Below are 23,270 nucleotides of genomic sequence, written 5' to 3'. Positions count from 1 at the left end.
CATAAGCAGCTCCAATAATCTTTAGGGAGGTGGGGTTGAACTGAACTGGTCTGGTGTTCAATGCATTTTAGCACCATTAAATGGGTCCAATTCAATGTCTTGGCAGCAATATGGAAGGGTGCCTGTAGTCAGGGAGCAAAGTTCATAATGAGGCTGCAGGGGCAACCAGATATTCCCCAAGCAAAATTACCCCCAAATCCTTATCCCTCCGCAAATATTCCTTTTGAAAAGCAAAGCAGAATTTCCACAAGTTAAGTGAGCATTTATATTTTAATTTACACTTTTGACATATTGTGCATAAATAACATTGTAAACCAGAATGTAAACTAGAAATAAGCAAAAGCCCAAAGGCTCCAAAATACCTGGTTGCTTAGGTCAAGGAGGAAATTTAAATTAATATTTAAAAAAAAAACAAAACATAATCAAATCAATCCCACTGTTAACAAACTTTCCAGACAGGTTTCTGCTACATTCACTTGAACGGAGCCCGCAGTCGACTTCAGTTGACTGGAGTGCCATGCAGCCGGTGCACAAAGAACCAAAACCAAAAAAAAAACACAGAAGCATTACAGTTAAACAGGAATAAAGTGTATCCAGTGGTAGAGTAGTGATGCTTCGGTTTGTATTAAACCAGTCAACAAAAAAAAACAATTCAAGTCCAGCTCCTTAAACTGCACCCAAACTAAATGGTCACAGCTGCAGGGACTCTGGGCTCAAAACCTCCCGCTGATAAAAACTTTTGATTTTTACTCATAATTCATAACTTAGAGGATTTTTGACTCTTTATATTAAAAATACACAAATATTACTGCTACATTACCAGTAAACAAGAAATAATAAATCTATCCAGTTTTGTTTCCTTATGCTCCCTGCATCACTGGACAAACAATGAGGTAGCTGTTGTTCAGCTTTGCAATCTCATCCACGATTTAGGGGGAGGGGGGGAGGGAGGGAGGGAGAATCGTGTGGGGATAAATGACAAAGTGTAGAGGAGAGAAGGGAGAAAGAATTGAAGAAGGGAGTGAAAAGACATGATGGGAAATGAGAAAAAAAGATTATGATGATTAAACAACTTTTTAAAAAACTTCCTGCTTTGGCAATACACCATATTGCAACAGTATTTTACAAAACTATTTTCAGATATTCCAATTTAAATGTTTAAACTGCTTTCATATTAAGATCCCATTAATTTTTTCCTTAAATTCAAAACAAAGCTTAAAGTATCTACAAAGAATGGCATCAGAGAAAATAAAAATAAAGCATTTCCGTATTTGATTACAATGATTAACTTGGGTCATTGTAAACAGCATTTTCAGGTATTGCTTAACAAAGTCAATTGCATAATAAATTATTGACTATTTTTGCAAAAATAATTCTGCTTAAAATGATTGTCTTTAAGCTTTGCTGAAAGGCTTGCTATAGTCATAATATTTTACTAAAGATGCCCTGAGATGTATGTTGAGATGCCCTGCCACATGGGGGCAGCTATGATAAGAATCAGTCAGTCTGTCCTGCAGCGTCGCACAGATCTATGTACATTTGGGTGCTCTAGGCAGCTTTGCTCCCCAAATCATAAAAGTGTCACTTCTGTCTGATCTCAAGGATCAATGGGTTCAATGGTTTCTTGCTTGACTTTGATGGGCACAAGAGGTAATGGGCTACCGTGAGTCATTTTCGGGATTGGTAGGTCCAGGCTCTCGTACATGTTACACCCGGAGGAGAGGAGGTTGTTTCCCAGGTTCCTTTCGAACGTGGTCTTTAAACTGGCCTCTTCCACCTCCCTCCTTAGCCTGCTGAAGATCTGCTTCTCGACGATGGACTCCACCTCCTCGCTGTGCCCCATGTCATCCAGTTTGTCTGCACTGTCACTAATGTCAAACTTGTTGATTTCCTCGTTGAAGTGATGCAGATCCTCCAAGGACCGGCCAGCGCCTGGGGCAACGGGGCAGTTTCCTTTGAGGTGAGCCTTCAGGCTGCAGTGGTGGATGTAGGTCTTGTGGCACTGGAGGCATTTGTGGGGGCGCTCCCTGGTGTGGAGGCGCTTGTGCAGCTTCAGATGGACAAACTGGGTGAACTTGGCCGGGCACAGCTTGCACTGGTAAGGTTTCTCGCCCGAATGTAGGCGGAGGTGAGTCTTCAGGTTGCTCGTGCTGCTGAATCGTTTGTGGCAAACCTGCACGGGGAGAGAAAGGAAATGTGAAGGACGGCTCTCCTGAGGCAGATCGCGCTTGTTTTAACAATACTCCCATTTTTTAATTTCATATTTCCTCTCAGCATAGAAGGAAGCCATTGAGTTTATGCCACCCCAAAGCTTATCCATCTAATCTGGGCAACAATTAGAAACTGGTGCTAGTTCAAGCATCCACAGCCCCTTTGAACATTCCTCCCAACGTTAACTTCAAAACAAACTGAGGATTAGAGGAGAGTACAGCAACAGCCGATACTGCACTCGAGTCTCAGAAGAATTTCTGTGCTCGTGGTTTTTTTTTGACTTTGCCTTATTAACCTTTCTCTTACAGAATGAACTCACAATGCTGAGTTTTAATCAGATAGGTTATAGATGAAGGAAGCCATTTCACGATTTGCTCGGGCTGTTAAACTCTGCAAAGAGACGAGCCATTCTGGGTTCAAGTGCTGGCCCTGTGCCGAGGGTCATATCTCGGAGTCTGTGCCTTCCAGGGATTCAACATTACTGGGGCATCAGGAGAGCTCCCCTTGGTATGCATTGTCAGCATAGGATCACAGGGAGATCTCTGTCAGTGACCCTCCCTGGACAGTCAGGAGTGTTCCTGCACCTTTAACCAAGCTGCCTGCTGACTCTCACCATCAATGCTCACATTTTACGAGCAACCACAGGCCAATTGTTCCAGTAAAACAGTGCTCCACATGCAGTGTTTACTTTAAAACAAAATAAACTTCACATTCACATAAAAGGCTCATTTCTCCCCAAAGCTGATGAGTTCTGAATGATCGACAGCTTTCCAGTAATTCTGAATATTGTTGATTTGCGCCGTTCTTATTCGATCCAGCTGCTTTTCCACAGACACAATATGTGTTCAAGATTCAAGTGTATTCATTATCACAGAATATATAGATTAACAACCTTGAGATTTGCTTGCTCACTGGTAGCCACAAGGCAAAAGATCCAAAAGGACCCAATTGAAGGAAAAAAAGAATGAAAGTAAAAATAAAAGACTAACCCCCGATGTGCAGAAAATAAAACACACAAATCATGCAAACAACAACATTCCGAACCAAAATTGAGTCTTCAGATTCGAGCCCTGGAGTAGGCCCAAAGCCTCACTTATTAGTGGGCATGAAGCACAGTAGTCATTGTGAGTCCATTATTGTTTAATGACACCTTGATCAGGGTCCAGTGAGACACTGTGTGGGGCAAAAGCAGAAACCATCATCCATCAAACCTGCAGCTAAACAAAAGCTGCCAGTTCATTCTGCTGTTTGGCTGGGATTCACCTGCATTGTTGCTAGAGAGAGAGAGAGAGAGAGAGAGAGAGAGGACCACTCTGTGCCTTTCAACAAACACAGACCTTACAACCAGGAACATTACAAACCTCAATAACCTTAGTATGTTGTGAAACAAATGACATTTCTGGACCTCACAGGATGTCAAAAGCTGAGAAGTACAACTCAAGAGACCATTACTCATGACACATCATCAATGATCTACCGATGGTTCGATCTAAAAATAAACCAGAAATTCCCCAAGGCCAAGTTTGAAGTTCGTAGTTTCACAAATTTAGTACACAATAATCTAAGGCAACAGAGAAAGGAGCAGACTGATTTTTAAAAAAAATTTTATGCATTTTTATGTTTTTTTAAAATACACCAGCAAAAGCATTCTTCTACCTGACATTCATGTGGCTTTTCCCCAGTGTGAACCAGATAGTGCTTCTGAAGGTGTGCCAGTTGGGTGAAGCCTTTATTGCAGGTTTGACATTTAAAAGGCCGTTCCCCACTGTGTACTCTCAGGTGGACCTAGAAAAGACAGAAGGAGACCTGACTTTATAATTCCTTCGTTCTTTGATATCACAAAATGCATTCAGCATCTTGGGTTTCTCAGAACCACAGAAAGCCTTCAGAAAACATGCCACCTGAGAGAAATTATTCAGATGAGCAGGGAGAAGACTTTATAGAATGAGAGAAGGAGAAGGAGGGAAGGGGGGGAGGGGGGGAGGGGGGGGAGGGGGGGAGGGGGGGAGGGGGGAGAGAGGGGGGGAGAGAGGGGGGGAGAGAGGGGGGGAGAGAGGGGGGGAGAGAGGGGGGGAGAGAGGGGGGGGAGAGAGGGGGGGGAGAGAGAGGGGGGAGAGAGAGGGGGGAGAGAGAGGGGGGAGAGAGAGGGGGGAGAGAGAGGGGGGAGAGAGAGGTGGGGAGAAGAGAATGAGAATATAAAGAGAGAATGGAAATGAGCTTAATTTATTTATTGTCATTCAGAATGCCCAAAAGAACTTCCTGGCCAGCATTTGAAGTTGTCAAGTGATACGCAGCAATCTCCCACAAACACCAATGTGCTAACAATCAGCTCACTGCTCTAGTGATGTCCACAGGGACCTATTATTTCTTGGAGCAAGATGTCGACCCTTTTGACTCACCCCTCTCCACTCAGCCCTTTATTGACAGAATTATTTCTTCAAAGAATATTTTTCACTGACCTTAAGGTTTGATAGCTGTCCAAAGGTCTTGTAGCAGACATTGCACTCGTACTTTATCTTCCCATTCTGCTTCTTTAGAGGATATGGAAGTGTTTTGTAACCGGTGAGGTTTCGCTTTGGTTTGATGAGATTCATGGCTTCTTCACTGCTACTGCTGCTGACCAGGCCAGCTGAGGTAGGTTTGGGTTGCATTAGATGTTCTGAGTGGGATGCAGCTGTCCCTGCTGTCGGAGAGCTGCTGCCCGGGCTGGTGGGCCTATCCTTAAGACTGGCAGCGGAGCCTGCGATGGAAAAGGCACTATTCCGCGCAGGGATGAGGAAGTCTTTTGGCCGCTCTGGGAGGAGCATCCTTCGGCCTGCTTCATGAGGCAGTGGATTGGGCAAAACCGACTGGTTGAAGAGGTGCTGGGAGAGGCCACCGTTTCCCAGGAGACTGCTGTATAATGGGTACACTCTGGGTAAGAGGCTGAAGTTGCTCATGCCGTTTATGCCCCCAAGGCCAGCGAAGGTATTCAGCCCATTGCAACCCACTTGGTAATGAGGTAACATGAATCGGGAGTACTGGCTACTGACGGGGTTGTAGGGGTGGATGAAAGGCAGGTGTCCAGGCGGGGGGTAGGCCGGGAGAGAGCCCAAACCTTCCCGGTTGTACGGTCCAGTCAGATATGAAAAAGCTTGCTTGTGTTCCTCTGTTGAAGGTATTAAGGGGGAGATGTGGGATTCTGGGCTGCTGTGTGGTGTTAAGCTTTTCAAACTCTGGTCTGGGCTGCTTCGCGATGAAGGACTGGAGATGACGGAAGACTGCAGGGGAGAGTGCTTGATGTAACTGTGCGTCTCGATCCCGTAGGCTGAATTGGGCTTCACGTATTCTTCCGGAACGTGAGGCCTAACGGGGTATAGAACACGTGGGAAGAAGGTTCGTTCTGGACTGTGCTTTTTGCTGATGTCCTCCATTTCATTTCCTGGAGCGATCAATGGTTGGGCTGTTGTTAACCTGTGCTTCTCCTTCACGGTATTTTCCTCACTATCGAGGATTCTGTGTGTCCCGTTGCCTGGTTTTGTAATGCCGTTCTCTTCAGTTACATATTCTTGTCCCCTTTGTTCTGCAGAAAGAGGAGAAAGGTTGCATTAGGAAACAAATCGTAGGAGAAAGATGAGCTCTTGATCTCTCACTCTAGCACATTCTGGCCCTTGTACCTTATTTGCCAACCTGCAGTGCACTTTCTCTGCAAGCGTAACACTAATTGTGCATTCTCTTATTGTGATCCCCAGTACTGATATTTGAAATGATCTGTCTGGATGACAGGCCAAACTAATGCTTTTCATTGTTTCTTGTTTAACGATTGCCAAGTCACTGACATACGTTGCTCGGCATTTCCCCTGCCTTCATCCATAATGAAGCTTTAACGGGAGCAACATCTTGGTACAACCCATGCCAGACCACAAGATTTTGTGTCTGGAGAATGAAGACCAGCAACTATTCTAATGGCAGCACACAAAATACTGGAGGAACTCAGCAGGCCAGGCAGCATCTATGGAAACAAAAAAGAGTACGGTCAACATTTCGGGCCGAGACACATCAGCAGGACCAAGTGCTGCCGAAGGGTCTTGGCCTGAAATGTCGACTGTTTACTCTTGTCCATGATGCTGCCTGGCCCGCTGAGTTCTTCCAGGATTTTGTGTGTGTGTTACTTGGATTTCCAGCATCTGCATATTTTCTCTTTGTGATTCTAACGGTACCACCCTGCTGGTTGAACATTGGGTCCACAGTAGTATTCTCGGAGGATGGGTTCAGACAGGACCAAGATAAGAACCACAAGCCTCTAACCCCCATGACAGCCAAAGCTAATTTTAACAAAAGCTCTGCCCAGTTTACTTCTGTGTTGCTTGTTACTGGTTTAACAGCCACATTATTTACCACATTGTTAGACAATGACTTGCCAATATCCTGCTGACTGCAGCTCATTTCCTGCAGTAATTTTGTTCTAAACCATAACCATAATGAAAAGCAAATATCTTTTTTATGTTCGTTAATGGAGATATTCTTTGTGGAAATTAATGTTTTAATATCCCTGCTGATTTTCACCCAATCACCGACATATTGTTGTTATTAATATGGTCAACTACATACCAAGATGGGGAGCTATGTGTTTAGGCCATCAATGACATAATATAGGTTAAGTACTGTACATGGGGGAGAAACAAGAGACTGACATTTATGTAATAGTAACTTAATATCCTAACTCATACTTAATATTCAAAAAGATAAGCTTGCTAACACAATCGATGGAGCTTGTTGCTCTCAGCTGAATGCAAGAGTTCCCATGAAAAGCAGGGAAACCATTATTATTTTGTTTAATCTCTTAATCACACCAGTAAAATAGCTAATTGAGTCATTTTCATATTGTTATTAATGGGAGCTTGCTGTGCACAAATTGGCTGTCACATTTTGTGTGGCAAGGAGAAGGAAAGTGCCTTGCTAGGTGCTTGGGCCTTTGAGATAACCTGAGGTCTTGAAAGCTACTGTAGAAATGATTTTTTTTACTATGAACAAGGAGGGTTGGTTGTGCAGACGTAAAGCTCATTTGGACAGAAGTGTGAATGAGACGAATTCTATGGCTTGTATATAATGTCATCAAATCTAAAGCAAGGAAGTAACATTGATGTGTCCTGACGAAGGGTCTTGGCCCAAAACGTTGACTGTACCTCTTCCTATAGATGCTGCCTGGCCTGCTGCGTTCACCAGCATTTTGTGTGTGTTGGTTGAAGTAACATTGATATTGTCTATAATCCCCTTTGGACAATAACTGGAACAACTGCGAGCTTTTTTTTTGAGGGAATCAGCTATGCAAAAGACTCGGCAGAAATTCAGTAAAATGACGCAAGCAGCAAGATATTATAAGAAAACCTTTACAAACTGACCTCTTTCTATGAAACAAGGAACTTCGGACAACAGGGGGGCCAGTGGTTCTGGGGATCAGGTTGACAATCACACCATCATAACCTGAATGGAGGTGCAGGCTTTGTTACCAGCGACCTCTTTGTGAACTCTCTGGTCCTTTCTCCTCTGTTCTCAGTGTTAAAGAAGACCTAATATAGCTGTAACAGTCTGATAGGTTCTAACGCTCTCATCACTTAGTGAGACCTTTGGCTGCACTCTCATGTCTGGTCTGCTCTCTGCTTGGACTCCTGGCACACAGGACATTTTCACTATGCGCAGGGGTGTGCCTACTGCCTTGCTCCCGTGCCCAATGGCAGCCAGAGTCCATTGTTTGTGTCTGGCACTCCTGGAGAAGAGTGCCTTTAAGAACAGGTGCCCCGCAGAGACTGTCACACTGCTTTCACTGAGTGCCATCCTACATCAGCACATGACTCTAGATTATATCATCACTGTGCTCTTTCTGACATAACTTTGGCCAATTTCACTACTCGATGATCCAAATGGGTATAAATAGCACATCAAACAAAAGGGGTGAAATCAATCTCCAAAGCATGTTATTCTCAATGAATTCATTTACTCTGGAGTGACCAACGTAATGGCCACAACACGTACAGAATCCATGCATAAACCACTCGGGGAAATTATGACTTAGTTGTTGTTTGTTTTGCTTTGGACAGAGCTCCATGCCTTAAACATCGCCACACACTTTTCAGTGCCTGAGGTGCTTCAGTCAAGAAGCTGGATGGGGCTTTAAAGAACACCAGCTCTAAACATACAGCACTCTTTCAGCACGCCAACAATAGGATGAACTCTGGGTATGCAGTTTAAAATCCTAAAATATGATTTGTGAACCCACAGCCTAATGACTTTATATGAAGGAGTGCAAAGCTGACAGGAAGAGGCCTTGTTCACCCAAGGCTCAGTCCTTTCTCACAGACTGAAGACTATCTAGGCTGCTGTAGTGTCCAATAAAGGCAATATTTCTGAGCAAATTAACCATATAACAATTACAGCACGGAAACAGGCCATCTCAGCCCTTCTAGTCCGTGTGGAACTCTTACCCTCACCTAGTCCCACCGACCTGCACTCAGCCCATAACCCTCCATTCCTTTCCTGTCCATATAGCTAAATTAATAACCAATTGCTCAGAGAATTAGTCTCAATTACAGCATTGAGACACTGTGGAGTGAGAGGAGGAGGGAGTGGATTGTCTACCACAGAAGACTGTGGAGACCATATTGCTAAATCTCAAATAGGTTTCCGGACACAAAGGGCATCAAGCAGAACCGGTGAAGAGAGCAGGAATGTGGTAAAGAGACTGAGGAACCAGACACAATTGTACTTAGTAATGGAGCAAGGCCTGAAGAGCTGAATGACCTACACCTGTAGACATTTCCCTGTGTTTCTACATTCTAGTACCCTGGGCAGCTCAGATGCTTAGAGAAAGGAAGAAATTAGCTCCTACTTGGTTTATCTCCTACTTGACTCCATCTCCAAGATGTCTCAAAGCACTCTAAAATCAATTAATACTTTGTTGTGTAGTCAAGAGGCGCACTCCCACAGATCCTTATACTGTCCAGTTACTGTGTGCTCACTAATCAGTTTATCCAAATTAGCTTTACGCAATATTTTTTTTTTGGCTAGAGGGGGAGGGGCAGGCAAGAATTCCTACATTGAGATCAAAAGAGCAGCTCATTTTCGGCAGTGTTTTCTTTTTGCACTCTGTTTACTGCCTTTCCACTCCACTTCCATCAATAGCAGGCCTGTCACAATCACCTGTTTAAGTAAGGATGCATGTCCCAGCTGCCATTTAACTTGACATCCCAGAGCTGTCAGACAAAGTGCTTTTGGAAGCCGGGGATGAGTGTGCTTAAGTTTCAGGCACAATGATGGACGACTGCTGTACACTAGCAATCAATGCCTCTCTGCTCTGGCAGGGCTAAACAAACAGGGTTGAGTGGACACTGTAGGCAAGGTGCTGATAGTAAGCACAGATAGCATGAACCGGCTTCCTTGGGCCACTAGACAAAAATAAACAGAAGGTTATCAGGGAGATACCTATCTCTCAAATAGGGCTTGGCAGGCAGGAAGTTCAAGTAGTCAGTGAACTTTTCTTAGTCAATGTACCGGAAGGTGATCTGTCAGTGAGCACCACAGCAGCCCAGCTGAAGGACGGGTGAGGAGAGCAGTGTTAAAAAATAGAGCTGCCCGCCGCGCCAGGTTGAGCGGATCCATGTCATTCCGTTCTGCTGAAGTAGCATGTTGCGACATGGAAGTTGGTGCCAGTGTCCATGCAAAGTACAGGACTTTGTTTCAACGGCAGTTCAAGTAAATGAGGATTTGATACACACCGTGAAGAGTTAAAGTCTCTACTTGCTCCTTCAAAGAGAAGGAAGCAGAGCAGGCTGGAGAATCACAACAATACTACTGCTACACACAAAAAAAATGCAGGTGAACGTAGCTGGTCAGGCAGCATCTATAGGAAGAGGTACAGTCGATGTTTCAGCACAGACGAAGGGTCCCGGCCCGAAACGTCGACTGTACCTCTTACTTTAGATGCTGCCTGGCCTGCTGTGTTCACCAGCATTTTGTGTGTGTGTTGCTTGAATTTTCAGCATCCGCAGATTTCCTCCTGTCTGCGTTTTTAAAGATACTACTACTAGATAAATGCTGCCTCAGAACACCACCTTGCAGCTCCTGAAAGCAACCCTTGAACTGGTAGTGGATATTCCCAGTGAGTCTTCCATTTCCCATTATCATTTCTAACCAAACAAAGCCCTTCGGGAGGATCATTCTGAACACATCACCTATGATCACTGGTGTTCAGCTGCTTCAAACTCTCTCCTCACACTCCTGTTCTCTGACTCTTGTCACATCCGTTCAGGGCCTCGCACTCCACCCTCCCCTCCCTATCCTGAAAAGATCCCCTCTCCCACGTCTACTTGAGTTCACTCAATCTTCCCTCCCCCGTCCTGAAAAGGCCCATGCTCCCCACTCCGTTTACTTGTGTTCACTCACTCTCCCCTCACTATCCACTGAAAAGACCCACGCTCCCCCCCCTACATCCGCTTGTGTCCACTGCCGAGCCTCACACTCACCCTCCCCTCCCCCTACCCACCCTGAAGTTCCACACTCCACGTCACCTCTTCCTCATCCACCTCCATTCCAAGCCCAACGCTCCCCACGGCTCTCCGCTTTTCATTTCTATTCCAAGTCTCACAAACCCCCTCCATGAGACATTCCAAAGTCCCATTCTCCACATTCCCCTCCCCATCCACCTCAAAGCCCCTATTTATCTCCATTCAGAGCCCCCACCCCCCCACAAATCACTCCACACTCCTTTATTGTGTTTTCAGAAGAAGTGGCAGACAGACAGCAGTGCAAGACAAGTGAGTACATTAAAGATCACTGCATCTCTGGGAGGTATCATCTGGCTTGAACGATACAGTGAGTGTAGATGGGGAATGCCTCTCATCATGGAAGCAGGACTGTGCCCACATTGTACCATATCTCTTAAGTCTGCTGAATCACTTTTGATATTAAATTAAGGAATGCTTGGGTGGGCCCCACACTTAGTTCTGAAGAGAGTTAAAAAGCAGATAGTCTGAACTTCAGCAACCACAGGAGACAAGATGCCAGACTAGTAGATTACTCCAGCTTGACTAGCAACCGCTGAGTGGTGCAGTAATAAAAGGGCAAGTTCACGGGACATCTGCAGTCCTGTTTTCTCTAGTTAAAAACTGGGTCTCTCAACGGTTTTACACTCCTAATAGATGACCCTCCACCCACCCAGCTATAAAAGCTGCATTGAAAAGTGCTATTATCACACATTTGACTCCCAAACTGGGTTAAGTCGTCGTTCGCTAGGTGGCGTGGCTTGGAGAGCCAGAAGGGCCTGTTCCAAGCTGTATCTCAATTAATAAATACTTCCAAAGTTTTGCTTGTAGAAACTTGAACTAAGGCGTGTTGCTCTCGCTCAGAACTAGCCCGCAAAATTTTGGCCAATCTCTCACACTTCCTGGCAAAGTGAATGCAAAATCGGAAGCCTTGCTTGGCAGGGGTGTGAGTACATGGGGGAGTGGGTGGGGGGGGGGGAGAATCGAACATTACTAATGTCTCTCCAATGGACTACCTTCGAAATCCCTCTTCAGTGTTAACACAGCCATTGTATTTCTGTTCCGCACATCTGGTCCCACTGATTTCAATGGAACTGAATGTTGAGGTGTGAATAACACAGAAATATTTGGCAGCCAACGCTCTCCCTTCCTCTTAAAGCAATGAACAGACAGATTTCACTCCGTATTGTGTTTCCCCAAGTCGGACTCTCTTCCTCACAACCACAACTTCAGGCAATGTGTCTAGCAGTTGCTGGGCAGAGAAGAAAATAAAAATTGCTTCTGTTTATGTTGGGCTTTTATTCTCTAGTTTATTAATAATTTCCACTTTACAGGTGGCCAGATTGGGACCGATCTGCACCTTGACAGACTCTTGTATTCTTTAAAACAAATCAGTTAGCGATACTGGAATTAGTTGCTGGCTTAAACAAATTTAGGAACTCCCAGCGCAGTAGATAATATTCCAAATAAAGGGAAATAATTCAAATTAATTAGAGTGCATTTGGACTTTTGTGCTAATCACCAGGTTGTGAATGTGACTTAAATGTTTTAAGCTTTTAAAATAGCTTCCTTAACTCAGTTTGTTTATTCGTCCTCAAAAAAGCAAAGTTACAACTGTCACTAATCAATCTATAACAACCAGCTTTTACCGAAAGGGGCAATGAAGCAGAGAACTAAAATCGGACAATGTTCCGAAAATAAAAAGGCACCATACTCTCTTAAAGCTAAATACCTCCCAGACATGGTTACTTACAGACTGGGAGGTTGCTCTTAGATTAAAAACTGGATCAATGCTTTCAGATTAATAAACATTTGGAAAAACTTCCTGTTTCTTATATTGACAATGATAGTGCTTTAAAGTGCTTTAAGCATGAGGTGGTATTTATAAAGCAACTCACCGCTACACATTGCAATCTTCTGAATGGGTTTAACAAACAGTTTAAAATAAATAAACATTTAATGAAATGGTTCTGCATCCAACCATTACTCTCTGAAAATAGATCAATAGAATAGAAAATCAATCGGCCAACATGGTAGTGTGGTGGTTAGCACAACGCTTTACAGTACCAGTGGCCCAGGTTCAATTCCCACCACTACCTGTAAGGAGCTTGTACGTTCTCCCCATGACCATGTGGACTTTCTCTGGGTGCTCCAGTTTCCTGCCACAGTCCGAAGATGTACTGGTTGTTACGTTAATTGGTCATTGTAAGTTTTACCTTAATTAGGTTTGGGCTGAATCAGGGGTTGCTGGGCAACGTGGCTCAAAGGGCTGGAATGATCTATTCCGTGCTGTATCTCAGCACATAAACAAAAAAACAAAGCATCTTCCTCCTTCCATAATTTCCTCCCCAGCTATTTCGGCCAACAGATCTCACCCTCTCTTTGGTCCATTGTTAATTCTCTTCTTTTGCATTAATGGTGATAGATCAGTCAACTGTCACAGCCTCATCAGTAAAGTTCCATCTAAAACATTTCCACCTCCTCTTAATCTTAGACTCAAGACTGTCCACCATCTTGAGCCAAGCTCTCAGTCTCCAAATTCTCATAGTTTAGCTCAGGATGAGTTTTATCTCACATATTTTCTCCTGCCTTCTGTTACATTATTTCAGTCATTTCCCATATCCCTAATGATAAATGCAAGCTGTTCTCTTATTGGTTGAAAGTGGAGTACCCTTTAAGAAACTCATCAGTGTTAGAATGAGGAGTGATCTTACTCAAATATACAAGATCTCAAACTAGCCTAAAAGGGTAGGTGTTAGATGTTTCCACTAATAAGAGAAATTCATACAAATAGTTTACAAACACAAGAGATTCTGCAGACGCTGGACATCCAGAGCAACGACTCTGAAAACGCTGGAGGTACTCAGTGGGTCAAGCAGCATACATGTAGGAAAATGAACCGTCAACGTTTTCAACAGACTGTTCATTTCCCTCCATGGGCGCTACCCAGCTCACTGATTTCCTCGAGCATTTTGTGCCTGTTGATGCAGATTTCCAGTATCTGCAGAATCTCTTGTGCCTCTCAAAGAACAGAGTACTTGTTGAGTGGAACGCAGTAAGAGAATATTCCTCAAGGTACTTAAAGGAGCTGCAATTTCTGTCTCCATTAACGACTCTCCCTTACTGTTGTGTCGGTCTCCTGGGCCGTGCTGCCATTTCCCCTGCAGTTCCTCGATCTTAGGTAGGTTGATGCACTCTGGAGTTGAGGAATAAAAAGGATTTGGAGTAAGCTTTAGGAAAAGCAGTATCTACCGCCACATATAGTCCAGAGCTTATAAATGATAAAATTATAATATCCCATTTTGTGAATTTAATAATTGCTAAACATAGTGTTTGAAACTAAGCCCCCATCAACCAAAGGCTCCTATTGGTTGGAATGTTGCCATGGCAAACAGACTTCATATCTTAAGGTCACAGCAACCTAAAACAACCCTTGGAAGGTGAGGTTCAAAAGAACGAGTGAGACCTTGGGACTCTATGGTGTGGAGAGATCCCAGCCAGGCCAAATGTTTGCATGCATTAGGGTTGCCTCCATTGCTGTGTGGATAGACAGGAAGGGAAGCATGAAGGGAGTAGGAAGCAAAAAGGAGGACGGAGGGAAGGAATGGTTGGATGGGGAGGGATAGGAGCATGGAGGAGGTGAGGTGGCACAACGTTTTACAGTACAGGCACCCAGGTTCATTTCCTACAACTGCCCATTCTCCCCGGATGGGTTTCCTCCAAGTGCCCCGGTTTCCTCCCATAGTCCCAGGACGTACCAGTTGGTAGGTTATTTGCTCATTGTAAATTTTCCCATGATATGGCTAGGATTAAATCAAGGGATTGCTCAGCGCTGTGGCTTGAAGGGCTGGAAATGCTTATTCCATGCTATAACTCAATTTAAAAAAAAATTAAAAGGTGGGAACGAATGGCTGGACGGGCAGAAATGAGTGACTGGGAGGAATGAGGGCAGAAGGGAAAGAGACTACCGCTCCTGCTTGCTCTGACAGGTCTATTGTTGGGCAACATCCATTCCCCTCAGTGAATAAACTCACCTCAGCACAGGGATCATGAAGTAACAGATTGTAAAATCTTGATAATGTCATTCTGCAACCATTTTCAGATATTTTTCGAAGCTCCTCTTTCCTTGGATTACTTCTTACCTTAACCTCGTCATCAGGGTGGGCTACAATTGCGCAAGTGTACAAAATAATCCCTAAGCCCTCCCATGTGATACCCAGGACTTCTTCAAGGAGCAGTGTCTCAGAAAGGCAGTGGCCAATATTAAGGACACACAGCACCCAGGGCATGCCCTTTTCTCACTGTTACCATCAGGCAGGAGGTACAGAAGCCTGAAGGCACACACTCAGTGATTCAGGAACAGCTTCTTCCCCTCTGCCATCCAATTCCTAAATGGACATTGAACCCTTGCACACTACCTCATTTTATAAGTATTTATTTTTTCTGTTTTTGCATGATTTTTAATCTGTTCATTATACATATACTGTAATTTTACATATTTACTTTTATTTTTCTTCTACATTTTGTGTTGCATTGAACTGTTGCTACTAAGTTAACAAATTTCATGACACATGCCAGTGATAATAAAGCTAATTCTGTTATATTTAGATGTTCAGTGAATCGTCATGCCTTAGCTCAAAAGAAAAAAAAGACCAAATGCAAATAATTCAGCTTTTTACAGAAAGCTGCACATGCAATCATTATTTGAATGGATGAAACTCAGTTCTGATGATGTGTTTTTGGCATACACTGCCTCACACCATTTCAGGCTCCAGGCTATTGGCTCTCAAAACTTTGAGGGGGTGGTGTTGAGTGGCTTGGAGGTGTATGGGGACTCTTTCATCAGACTGAATGCTGAACTTCCCTGCTAAAGGCACTACGCAACCCTGGAACCCCTGCTGCCAGCAGATCCCAGCTGGTGGGGGTACTGGGTGGACACATATGGCGCTGGGGCTGCGGGCAGGGAGCACCACCCGGGTAAACTGGCAGTTTGCCCTCAGGTCCCTGGACCTGGAGCTGTGCCTGATGAGTTGCCAGATATTTCTGGTGAGGTCTGGAGCTCCCAGCCATATGAGAAAATTCTCTGCTTGGGAATATGGGATAAAGACAGTGAAGTGAACCAGGCTGGGTTGGGCAGGAGAGGGAATGAGAAAATCCCTGTTCGTTTTTAGATATCTAGAATCGTTGGCTTGGGCAGAAGCAGACTTGGATAAGATGCCCACTCCTGTGGAATAACCTCCAGTCGTTATTTACACATACCTAGGGCATAACATTGAGAGGGACTACCCTGAGGGGGAGTGGGGGCACTAAGATGTTACGGGCACTTGAGGGACCATAATTCCCGCAACGGACACTACTTTATGGAAGAAAGCAGCAACCTGGGAACTTTTTAAACAAAGGAAAACCAACTGCAACATATTTCACGAGCCAAAGGTTCTCCAGTGTGTGCAGGTGAGGAGCACTTTACCACACAACTGTATAACCACTGCATTTTTCAGCAATTTTTTCCGCAGTAAGATAGTTACATCACAGGAGAGCATATATTACCTGGCCCTTCTTTATTATGCAGCCATTAAGGTTCAGTCCTGCTGTGTGGAGCTGGAATAATAATAGCTTCTCTTTCCTGAGGGATATATCAGTAAAAACCTGGCAGCCTTCCTGTTTGTTCTTTTATTGGTAATATTGCATAAAAAAACAGATTTTAGAAAATCACAGCAGGCCCCCGTGGGAACTGAACTCTTAGCTTCCAGGTTACTACGCTAGGTGCTGGTGCCTGTATAATTGCAGCAGCTTACCCCTGTTAGGTAGTGAGAGCTGCTGGTGATAGACAGGCCTGCTTGCATTTGGCTTGGACTTGGAAAACAAACATCAAAATACCCTTACTACACAAAGGGTCACCAATACAAAAGGATCTGCCCGTGCTTTGTATAAAGAGAATCGACTCTCCTAATATAAACACAATAGATTCAGCAGATGCTGGAAATCTTGAGCAACACACGCACACAAAATGCTGGAGGAACTCAGCAGGTCAGGCAACGTCGATGGAGGGGAACAGGCTGTAGACGTTTTGGGCTGAGAAGGGCCTCGGCCCAAAATGTCTCCTAACATAAACTTGGAAGACCATACATAGGAACAGAATTTTGGCCCGTCGAGTCTGCTCCACCATTTCATGTCTATTCCATTTTCCCTCTCAGCCCTAGTCACCTAATTTCTCCCGTATTCTTTCATGCCCTGACCAATCAAAAATCTACCGTATTAACTTCTGCCTTAAATATACATAAAGACTTGGGCTCCCCAGCCGCCCATGGCAACAAATTTCACAGATTCACCACTGTAGAGGTGATAAGATAATTAGATCCTACTCCAAAGCTGTCCAAGCCTTACCGACCTCCATGCTTGACTATTCCAATGCGCTGTGTTCTAACACACAACTGCCTGCAAACTTATAATTCCATGGTGCCTCAAATATCCAGCTTCCCCATGTTTGCTGAACCACTTTGCTTTCGCATTACCTCTTTTTTTAATGATTTCTCCTATCCTGCCCTACCTCTGTGAACTCCTACTGACCTCACTGCTTCTGGCTCGAAAAGTTAGCGCGCCCATCTTATGCCATCAAATGCTTAGTGTTTCGATAATGCTTGTGATGGGAATGTGCTGCTGACATTTCAGGCAAAGGGATTCCGCTCAAAAGTATCCGTCACTGTGGGGTCCAACTCAATGCACTTACTTAGCTTAATCATCATCAGATCATCGGACCCTGGGTAGTGTAGTCGTTCTGCAAACTCGCTGCTGTACCACACCAGTAGCTCTTCATTAGCCAGGATGGGCTTCACTGTGTAGAAGTAGATGTCCATCCCATTTTGACAGGCTGCTAGGCATTGCTCTTGCTTTGAACGGGTCGGATTCACGTAACGCATCCAGTTACTTTTGCTCTCATCAAAGCCATCGACAAAGTGATGCAAGTTACCATTTGAGTACACCTGCAATGGGACGCAGAGGAAGAGAGAGAAATTACAGTTAAATGCACAAAATTCAAACTCTCCTAACCCGTGACTCTTCCCAAACGCGGACCCATTAGGCGTGTTCAGTTGAAACAAATCAGCCCCTGGAGACCAAGTGGATCCCACCTTGACTTCAGGACAGTTACCTTCTCCATTTGTTCAGACCAGTTGTGGTTTATTCATAGAACTAAGATTTGAAGCTCTGCACTCTTCCATCTATCACTCAACCAACACTAAGCTGACAGGCATGGGGTGACAATGGGGTGGGGAACTAGCTCAGACAGCTGGATGCAATAATCACTGCTCCGTTTCGGACTCTGCCTTTAAATGTTCACTCTGTGTTGAGTCACTTCGGGCCCTGACGTCAAAGGCTACTCAAACTGAATCTGTAGCCTCTGTTTTCCTGCCGCCCCCTCCCCTAGTCCTACTACTCTGCAAAAACGTTGGTGCAGAGCACTTGCCTTTCGAGCTGAGCTCCAGTGACTGACCCAGAGAGGGAGGAGACAGGCAACACAGGATCACCTACCACTTCAAGGTCAGCAGCTGTTTGGAAGCAGATCAAAGTCTTGACCTTAGCAGCACGCGTTTGCACACTGTGATTACACTGAGTTTTGCCACTGCAAATTGTATTCCCCTCACTTATTCAAGTTTATCTTTATTCTAAACACATGGTGCTTCCTGTCAGGATGGGAGGTGGTGGTGGTGGAGGGGATGAATTCAGCAGAACTGAGTGTGGGTTCCTCAATGTGGCCCGTTTTATGTCGTGGCATGAGCTTGTTATGAGAAACTGGAACAGCAAGAGGAGTGCGGAGGGTTTTGTGAACAAACAGCTTTTCAAGGTTTTGTTTGGTGTGAACAGCTTTCTCAAATTTTAGGTGTGTTTGAGATTGGTTAATCTCTACACAATTTTCCACTGAACCGCTCGCTGTAGATTTTTCAGAAATATAACTGAGACATAGGCTCCGATGTCGTCGGTGTCTCTGTATCTCAAGCCTCATTTCCACAGCGTGGTGACGCAGGAAGGAGATAGAGAGAAAAAAAATAAAATCCCACTGACATCTTTTGACTGAACTTTTTTCTGGTAATCTGTAATGTATTTTGCAATTCTGGCCAACACGGAGTAACACGTGTTGCTATTTTAGAATTAAGGCCCAACCTCAGGTTATAAATGACTAAATACAAAAAGTCATAACTGAACTGGAGCTAAAATCTAAGCAGCTTGAATGAACCTCAATTGTTGACTTTGCTTAAGTCGCACAATACGGTCTCGTACTACTTTTATAACATACGTCTTTGAAAAGAGTAACAACTATTCTTTGCTGTAATCATTTTCATCAACAGTGAGACTCTGCTGAGCTCGATCAAAACCTGGAGACTTCTGTCATCCCCTCAAATTTGCCTCAATTAAAGGCAGTATCATCACATTGAAATCTGAATAATAAATCCTAGAAACTCTTATGCCAGAACCACACCCACCCCAACCCTTTACTTAATGGGAAGTATGAAGAAATTAAAATGGAAACAAATTGTTTGACTCATTTACTGATTCTGGACGTATCCTACACACCTCATAGCTTTGTGTAAAATAAAGTGATTTCTATTGGCTTGTTCTAAACCTCTGACATTTTGCTTCAAATTATTATTTTTATTTATTGAGATATAGCACGGAATAGGTCCTTTTGACTCTTTGAGCTGTACCACCCAGCAACCCAAACTACCTTAATCACGGGACAATTCACAATGACCAATTAGCCTACCAACTCGCACGTCTTTGGACTGTGGGAGGAAACTGGAGCACCCGGAGGAAACCCACGTGGTCACGGGGAGAACGTACAAACTCCTTACAGGCAGAGGGTGGGAATTGAACCCTGGTTGCTGGTACGGCAAAGTGTTGTTCTGTCGCTACTGCGCTGGGCCAATAACTAGAGAGCACTGGCTGAAGCTGTTTCATAGAAGGATCAGAGGGAAAGTTTCAACTGATAAACGGTGGTAGTCCTGAGTGCAGTGCTTGCAATGGAGGCAGAAACTGTCACCACATTCCCAATGTACCAGGATGAACTGTAGCCAATAGAAAGGCAGGATAATACGACAAATTTTTGCATACGACATGAGTTGAGTGGCTTCCTTATGTTTGGTAACTATCTGTCACTATCATGGTACTCCATCTCAGTAGTTTTTAGACAGGATTACAATTAAATCTTTCCTGTTACATGCTCTGATGCTTGCCATATAACTGCCTAAATTCCACTGTATCTTATGTCAGGGGTGTACTGAATGAAATGAACTAGTGCTCATAACAAGCTGTGGGGAGGGGAAGGAGCTGGAAATAAATAAAGCTTGGACGTTTTTACATGGAAGTCGTCTTTTTCTTTAGTCAGTTCTGGTTACTGCAACAGTGGGATTCCCAGTTCCAACAAGGAAAACATGTAATCTGTCAACAATTTCCAAATGGAGAAAGAACTTCATTCATTCACTGCTAGATTTAGCAGCTGCCATGATACGCCCAGTACTTGAGGCCAATGGGTTAAAAAGTGCTCATGGTTCATTAGACTGGGGTAACATCACTATATTAATCTCAGGTTAGTAAGCTGAAGGATGAACCCACCTCCCTGGTTCAGAAGTCTGTTCAAAAAGAGTGAACATCCAATTATTGGGGGCTCTGTTTTCGCTTCTTGGTGAAAAAACAAATGTGTGCCCATGCCCATGCCCAATACCACTTGCAGGACAACAGGTCTGGACTGCGACAGTGCCGGGACCAGAAATAAATAAACAGGGCAATAATAAACATCCAGGGGTTATTTGGAGAGTGGGGGAACACAGCCACTAAAACTCATATCGGGAATTTTACGTTGGAGCAAACTTAGAGGCTAAGAGCTTGGGCACTGGAAAGTCTATCCTTTGCAGCCAGTAGGTTGACTTCCATGAGAGTGGAGCATCATTTCTCCTCACAGCTGGGAAATGTATATCCGGTTGTCATACTTTTCTCACTGTTGGAGGGAGCAGAGGAGAATGAGAGCACAGAGTGCCTATACCACGGCCTCTGGTCACACGTCTGAAGTTAGCAGGATGGCTTTCTCTGGGATCTTGGTGAAAAAGATGCTATAATCATGCACACCAAAAAAATGAGGAGAAATTGGAGAGACTTTACATCTTTATTGGCCTTTTCATGAGTCACCCCCCCAACCTCTTGAAAGTTGGGAGGGAGGGACAGGCAAGGAGAATAAAAGTCAGGAGTTTTGCTTGAACTGGTTCCAATTAGTTCCTGGTGAAAATATACATTTGACATGCCTCCAAGCAAGAACTTAATTTCTTTTCTAGGTAATGTTGTCCTCCAGCACCGGGGCCAAGAATATTGAAATTAGCTCACTTTCAACTAAGTTTCACCCTCAGCATTCCTAGCTTCTGAGACCGAGACACTTACTCGGCTAATTTTCTTTGTACATATATGGGACTTCACAGGAACCTCACTGATAAAGAAACACACACTCTCTCTCTCTCTCACACACACACACACACACACACACACACACACACAGATCTAAAACAGGAAATGACAAACCTTTTCAATCTATTCATTTGGTGAACGTAAATTGCATCAACAGAATCTTTATTTTCCAACTCACCCTCCAAAAGTATTTTCTGTTTGCATTCTTCGGGACTGTTTCATTGGTATAGATTTCACCCACAAGTGGCCCAAATCGTGTCCCTTTTGGGATGTATTCCGCACTCAAAACTCCGACCACCTGTGGATACAATGCCGTAAAGCAATGAGCAAAAGTACACTGTCTTAATTAAAATGCACAAAGCATTACTTTGTTCTATGCTGTTTTCTTTCAGATTATATCTGACATAGTCCCCATATTTACCATTTTAGAATCAGATCCGGGCATAGACCTCTGCAACATGTGTGCCATAATAATGTAATATTCATTTAAAAAAAATATTCCTGAAGAACTCATGGCTATGGCCTGCCAATCGGCCATCTGTTCCAGCTAGTTCTGGGGCACCTGGCAAGGTTTCCCCATTGCTGCCACGTACGGACTGTGAGTAATAACCAAAAGCATTTACTAACTGGAAAATATTTTGTGATCGCAGAAAGCACATCTTCTTTTTAACCTTTCAGCCTTTACAAGATAAGCCATGATACCCTGTCCACTCCTGCCTCTTGCAAGTGCTTTCAGTTCATCTGTGGGCCTGTCGACCCTGGACAATGAGAACAGAGGCGACAAGTCAGCCACAAAATTTCAAAAGAAAAAGATCTGCTCGGGAGCTTTCGCCTTTGTCTCTCACTCTCAGGCCTGCTTCAATAGTTTTACTGTAATATTGCGACTGAGGGGACACTTAATCACATAATTGAAAGTGGGGATATTGGGGAGATGAAGAGAAAGTCAAACCCAGCTGAGCAGAAACCATTGAAAAGACGTAAGAGTAAATGCTGTTTTCATTAATCATTCCATGAATCAGGAAGTCTTGATATGAAGTAGCAAGGACTGGTATTGTGACCCTCAAGCTGTGCTTGTTTACAATGGCCCCAGTAAAAGACATACTAGGAAAATCTTGGAGTAGATTTTCCTGTTCCTGGCGTATTAGTTCATCTGTGGCTACTGCATGGGAGGAAACTTGGTTTCACAACAGTTTGCAATCAGGAGGAAGTTGATTTTTTTTATTATTCATTAAACTGACGCAGACTTGGACTGGTTTTCTTGCAGGCACAAAAGTCCTCAAGTTATCCAAACACCTGCTACCTTCTGTGCAGACAAAGCCAACATCAAGAACCATGCCCTACAGACCCCCACCCCAAAACAGATACATTCATACATACACACACATACAAAGCTAAAATTCCTCATGCATGAATGAATAAGTGAAAACGTGCTAGACTCCATTTCATGTTATTGGGGAATATATTCGACCCCCCCCCCCCCGCCACCTCGCCAGAATTTCACCCTGTTGTATAACACACCTGCGGAACGCTCAGAGGCACGATGTGGTGTTGAACAAAATCCAAATGACAAGTACACGTGTTAATGTGCATATTATATAAATCTGTGTTTAAAATAGCACTCTGAATACAGTGAAATGTAATCTTTTTGCACAGGCCCTGGAATTAGCTTGGGGCTGTACTCTCATAAAGAGAGGCAAGATGGAGCACCAGGAGCAGGGGCCTCCTGCAGGCTCTCCCGCTGAATATCCTGAATTCTAAGAGGAGGTGTATTCATTGTCCTAAAACAGCAGCACCTCCTTGGCCTCTCGTGGAGCAACTAACAAGAAACAACACTGCTCTGCCTGGAGGGAACACACCACCTACTCAAATGTGTGGGACAACCGGGGAGGGCAATCATTTCTGCTCCAGGCATGAGCCCTTTTGCGTTTACACTTGCTGATTAGATTTAAGCAGAGGCTAGGCCGTTTTGACCCCCCAGTTGCCAGTGTAAACAATGGCACATGCTCAGGGTCATAATGGCATGGTCCGTGGGTGTGGAGGACACACACCTGCAGCCGTGATGTCTGCCCCTCCTCATCTCCAGAGTTTTTATATTAC

General features: G+C 44.2%; 1 protein-coding gene across 9 annotated transcripts in view; it reads right to left on the bottom strand.

Moving 5' to 3' along the window:
* Window positions 1-712: 712 nt before the first annotated feature.
* Window positions 713-23,270, bottom strand: part of prdm1a (PR domain containing 1a, with ZNF domain) — a 103,926-nt gene continuing 81,368 nt past the window's right edge. For 7 of the 9 annotated variants that reach the window (XM_072246108.1, XM_072246110.1, XM_072246111.1 and 4 more), the window contains 6 exons: window positions 21,352-21,471; window positions 17,455-17,707; window positions 13,852-13,923; window positions 4,671-5,773; window positions 3,868-3,996; window positions 713-2,173 (listed from right to left, as the gene is read on the bottom strand). In XM_072246108.1, the coding sequence (XP_072102209.1) occupies window positions 1,598-2,173; window positions 3,868-3,996; window positions 4,671-5,773; window positions 13,852-13,923; window positions 17,455-17,707; window positions 21,352-21,471 (2,253 nt within the window). In that variant the 3' untranslated portion in view covers window positions 713-1,597. The remainder of the gene's footprint in view (window positions 2,174-3,867; window positions 3,997-4,670; window positions 5,774-13,851; window positions 13,924-17,454; window positions 17,708-21,351; window positions 21,472-23,270) is intronic. The other 2 variants (XM_072246116.1, XM_072246115.1) reach the window with 2 other exon arrangements.

Source organism: Mobula birostris, chromosome 2 (assembly GCF_030028105.1).
Source record: "Mobula birostris isolate sMobBir1 chromosome 2, sMobBir1.hap1, whole genome shotgun sequence".
In the NCBI taxonomy this organism is placed as follows: domain Eukaryota; kingdom Metazoa; phylum Chordata; class Chondrichthyes; order Myliobatiformes; family Myliobatidae; genus Mobula; species Mobula birostris.
This window is presented reverse-complemented; position numbering and strand designations above follow the sequence as displayed.